This window comes from Arachis ipaensis, chromosome B03, assembly GCF_000816755.2.
Source record: "Arachis ipaensis cultivar K30076 chromosome B03, Araip1.1, whole genome shotgun sequence".
Lineage (NCBI taxonomy): Eukaryota > Viridiplantae > Streptophyta > Magnoliopsida > Fabales > Fabaceae > Arachis > Arachis ipaensis.
The window spans coordinates 6,491,291-6,496,101 of NC_029787.2; the positions used below are offsets into that span (position 1 = coordinate 6,491,291).

General features: G+C 28.0%; 1 protein-coding gene across 1 annotated transcript; it reads right to left on the reverse strand.

Moving 5' to 3' along the window:
- LOC107628961 (endochitinase EP3) lies at positions 2,189-4,002 on the reverse strand. The gene is made up of 2 exons (XM_016331609.2): positions 3,663-4,002; positions 2,189-2,796 (listed from the first exon to the last, which is right to left on the reverse strand). Exons 1-2 carry the CDS (start codon positions 3,946-3,948, stop codon positions 2,390-2,392), a joined length of 693 nt encoding a protein of 230 aa, XP_016187095.1. The 5' UTR covers positions 3,949-4,002; the 3' UTR covers positions 2,189-2,389.

Genomic DNA, 4,811 nt, shown 5'->3' on the forward strand with positions numbered 1-4,811 from the left:
CGCTATAATTTGATAAAAATTATTAAAATAAATTTAATTATTTAAAATTATAATATTAAAATATTTAAAGAGTTAAAATTTGTTGTGTCAATAAAGAAAAAAACACTTGAATCTTTGAAAATATAGTAACATAGGGTTTGACATTTTCAAAGAAGAAATTGAAATTATTATTATATATACATACATACCCGGCAAAGCAAGTACGTCATACATAATTCACATGCATGGCAGCTTCCTCCAATAACATTTCTTGGTCAACACGCAATTAATTAAATCCCTTCAAAACAATGTGTCCACTAAAAAAGTCGAAAAAAACCACCTCGAATTTACCACTATCACTAGCTAGCAGTCTCCATTTTGCCACACTATAAAAAGGCACCAATTTCTTCTCTCACTACTCACAAATCATAACAACCTCAAGCTTCAATTCCAATATTAATTTCCACAAACACTCTCACATAAATATATTATTCAATATATATAATCTACAAAAATGAGTTCCACTACTACTACCCTTTTAAATTTGGTTACTATTATTGTTATATGTTTGGGTATTTTGATGAGCCATAATAATCAAAGTGGGGTGGATGCAGGTAGGGTTTTATTAAGGGGTTCTTCAAATTCAGAGGATTTTGCAAGTGCCAACCACCTTCAGTCATATACATTTTCTTCATCTTCATCAGCATATGAACATGCCAAGAACACCATGGCTTTTTGGCTTCAGCGTTTGGCTTCTGGACCAAGTCCTAAAGGCCCTGGTCATTGATATTCATTATATATTCTCCATCAAATTAAATATATATACTTACATAGATGACTAGCTAGCTCAATTATTATTATTTTATTGAATCCCATAATACCTTTTTATCTTATTTATTTATTTATTACTTTAGCTCAAGATGTGTGTGTTAGTTATATATAGATGGAAACTTGCATACGGATCTACCAAAATGCAGAATATATGATTCACGTATATTCATTTAATAATATATTCTTTTGTTATTTAATTTAAGTAATTGCAATATCTATTAGCCAATGAGTAATAGCTCAAATGACATAGTCTCTCCATATTTATTTTCGAGTCTCTTATATTTGGTAAAAAAAAATTGCAATATCTATTAAAATATCATAATTAAAAAACAAAATCAGAAAAATATCAAAGAAAATTAAAAAAAAATCAATGTAAATAAAATATATGAATAACAAAAATAATACTTTTCTAATTCTTCGTTTTTTTTTCTAAATTATAACAACTTCAAGTTTCAATTCCAATATTAATTTCCACAAACACACACATAAATATATTATTCAATATATATAATCTACAAAAATGAGTTCCACTACTATTAACCTTTTGAATTTGGTTACTATTATTGTTATATGTTTGGGTATTTTGATGAGCTTTCATCAATCAATTTTAATACAGATTTTAATTCTAAATTAATTTATTTTTTAAAAAAATTAAAAATAATACTTTAAAAATACTCTATTAAAAACGCTCTAATAGTTCATATTAATAATTTAATATTATTTAATTGCGAAAAAAGAAAACTACATAGTGTATATATGATGAGCACTACAAACATTAGTGATTAATAATGTTGACATTGTCTTTTGTTGGGCTTGGTCATTATATATATCATTATCCATTTGATATTTTTTATTTTTTATTTTTTATGTATTAGGCTTTGCTTTCTTCTTCTAATTGGCTTTGATTTCTTGTAGACCCTAATTAATTAAAGTTAACTAGTGGCTGCTTAGCTTCGTGCAAACAAAGTAACAAACACATTAGTTATTTTGATTAATAATTTAATATATATTGGTCCTCACCAAACCCAAAGGACTAAGCAGCTGACATTAAACTAGTCAAGAAAAACATTTTCCTCTTAATAATTTCCAAAATAAAAAAAAAATAGACGTTATTTGAATATGTAATAGTTTAATTTTTATTTATCACAATTTCTTGATCTTTAAATATACCTTGATATCTATCTCAAATGGACATTAATTTAAATGAAAGAAAACATTGTTAGTTTAAAAATTATCACTATCATCTCATGGGGTAAAAAAATATCAAACTGAAACAACGGTAATATTAGGAAGACAAAATGAACAGTCAGAACTTATTTTATTTAGCCTTCATTAATTGTTATAATAATTAATAAATATTAAATAAACTAAGTTCAGATTTTTTTTGGCTAATTTTTTTTATTACTAAATATTTTTATTGAAACAAGCACATTAAAACTTGTATATATGTTACTTTCCTCAAATTCCTAAATAGGATCTCATTCATGAGTGAGATCTTTATTGACATAAATGTATGTATGACATGATATCCAAATTTATAACCCTAAATAATGATGAGTTTAGAAGTAGTCACAAGCAACTAGCAAGTAAGATTATCACCAGGGTCAACACCTAATTGTGAACAATATTGTTTGTAATAATTAACCCTAGCCTGAACAGTGGTAGGGTTAGCACCATCACACTCAAGTTGACCATTGATGGCTCTAATGGTTGCACCAAAGCCTTGGCTAACCACAGGTCTCACATTCTCCATCCAATACCAAAGTCCAGTCTTGAAGGCCACAACAGGGTCATTGGCCACAGTCTCAGGTGCATTGAGCCCATCAAACCCAATGTTCTTCCCTGCAGGCCCATAGTTGAAGTTCCATGATATTTGAATTGGGCCACGCCCATAATACCCTTTGTTTGGGTTGCATGGATATTCTGTGTTTGTTTCATCACAATAGTCCCTTGATGCACCATCTATCTCTTCTATGTAGCAAAAATCTGCATTCACATTTACATCTTGCAATAATTATTTTGGATAATATTTTTGAAATAAATAAAAGTACAGCAAACTCTTAAATAGAGTTTAAATCATGATAAACTAGTCATTAATTTATTGGGTTGAGAGATACCGTAGACAACAAAAAAAAGACAGCATACATATATAAAAGTTCCTTTGCTTGTAAAGATAAGGACAGAGAAACAAAATATCTTGCTCTTTTTTTGTATCTTTTATTAAAAAAATCTGTTTTTTTTTAAAGATTATTGAAGAAGAAACTGAAAATAAGTAAAAACAGTAAATGAGATTGTTGTAGAATATATAATTAACAGTAAAAACTATTTTCTTTAAAAAAATCATAATTATATAGGCTTATGTTTATGAAAAACTACCTAAACCTAATTCGATCGGCCAAACCGAAGGTAAGTATGACCGACACCATTCAAACCGAGCCAATCTGAGTCTATTTTGGCCGGTCGAACAATAATGCAAGTATGATTGACTCTTATCAACTAAAATTTATCCAGATCGACCCAGAATGTTTTCTATTTTCAGAATAAAAAATTATAAAAATAATAAAATTCTTAATTTTGTTTTACTTATTGTTTTTTCAAATCACAAAATTTTAAAATAAAAAATACCAAAANGAAAACAAAGAGATAAATAATATTTTAAATTTAAATAATTTATTTATTTATTTATTTATTTTTAACTAAATATAGGAGACTCGAACTCGCAACCTCTTAATTGAGTATGAGGAGTATAATCTTAAACGGTATAGTCTCCCATACTCAATTAAGAGATTACAGGTTCGAATATCTTATCTTTGGTAAAAAAAAAAAATACGAATAAATATACAATAACGTACGTCCAGTTTCGTGGGTGAAATGAGCAAAAGCAGCAGCAATCTCACGCTTGGAGTCATCAAGAGTATCAAGATTACCAAACTGATCATAGGAATTGAGGGCACTGAGGAATGCATCTCTGGAGTAGAACTTCTTCCCAGCACAGCTATCATCAGCTTCATCAATAATACCATTGAAGAATTCCTGTGTCACTATGTCACCAACAGAACCATCACTTTTCACCATGCCCATCATTACCCATATTCCCATAACACACATCTTTAGCAACAACCTTTTCTCCATCCTCATATTATCTTTCAAGATGTGTGATATGGTTAGTTATAGGAACATAAAGCTAAAGGAGGTGTATTTATATTGATTAGGAGGTGCTGCATTGGCCACGCTATCCATACACAATATTTGTGGGGCTACGTTGTGGATGGTTGACATTTTAGTGTGAAAATTATTGGGAGAATAGTATGTGTTTGTGGAAAATTTTGACCTTGACTTTGATATTTCTCCCTCTTTTTGTAGTGGTGTGCGCTGTCCAGTGTCCACTACTATAGAAACACTAGCAGGATAGATAAATTAGTTAAAACATTTGACAAATTTTAGTTGGATGATAGGATGAGTGATTGATAAGTTGTTTATTGCTTAAATAAATTTTGAATGTTAAAAAAAAAGAAAAAAAAGAGAAGAATAAAATTTTTTTCGCTTTTGTATAGCGGGCCTCAACGAAAGGTCTACACGACAAAATTTAATACGAACAAAAATTTTATAGATAAAATATTTTTTTGATCGTATTAAAAAGGTTATAAAATTTCGATACATTTATCTCTTATTTTATATATAATGAATTTATTTGAACCATTCGAACCGAGATGTATAGCACTGTTTCCTAAGAACAGTATATCTACCAATTTTACTATAGCGATTTATTCGAAATCATAATAATTTATTTTGGTTTGTGTATATAATAATTTATTATTAGTTAATGATATTTTATTAAATGAAGTTCAAATCTATTAAAATGAGAAATAATGTGAAAAAAAAAGATATTTTATTAAATGAAGTTCAAATCTATTAAAATGAGAAATTTATTATTAGTTAATGATATTTTATTAAATGAAGTTCAAATCTATTAAAATGAGAAATAATGTGAAAAAAAAATT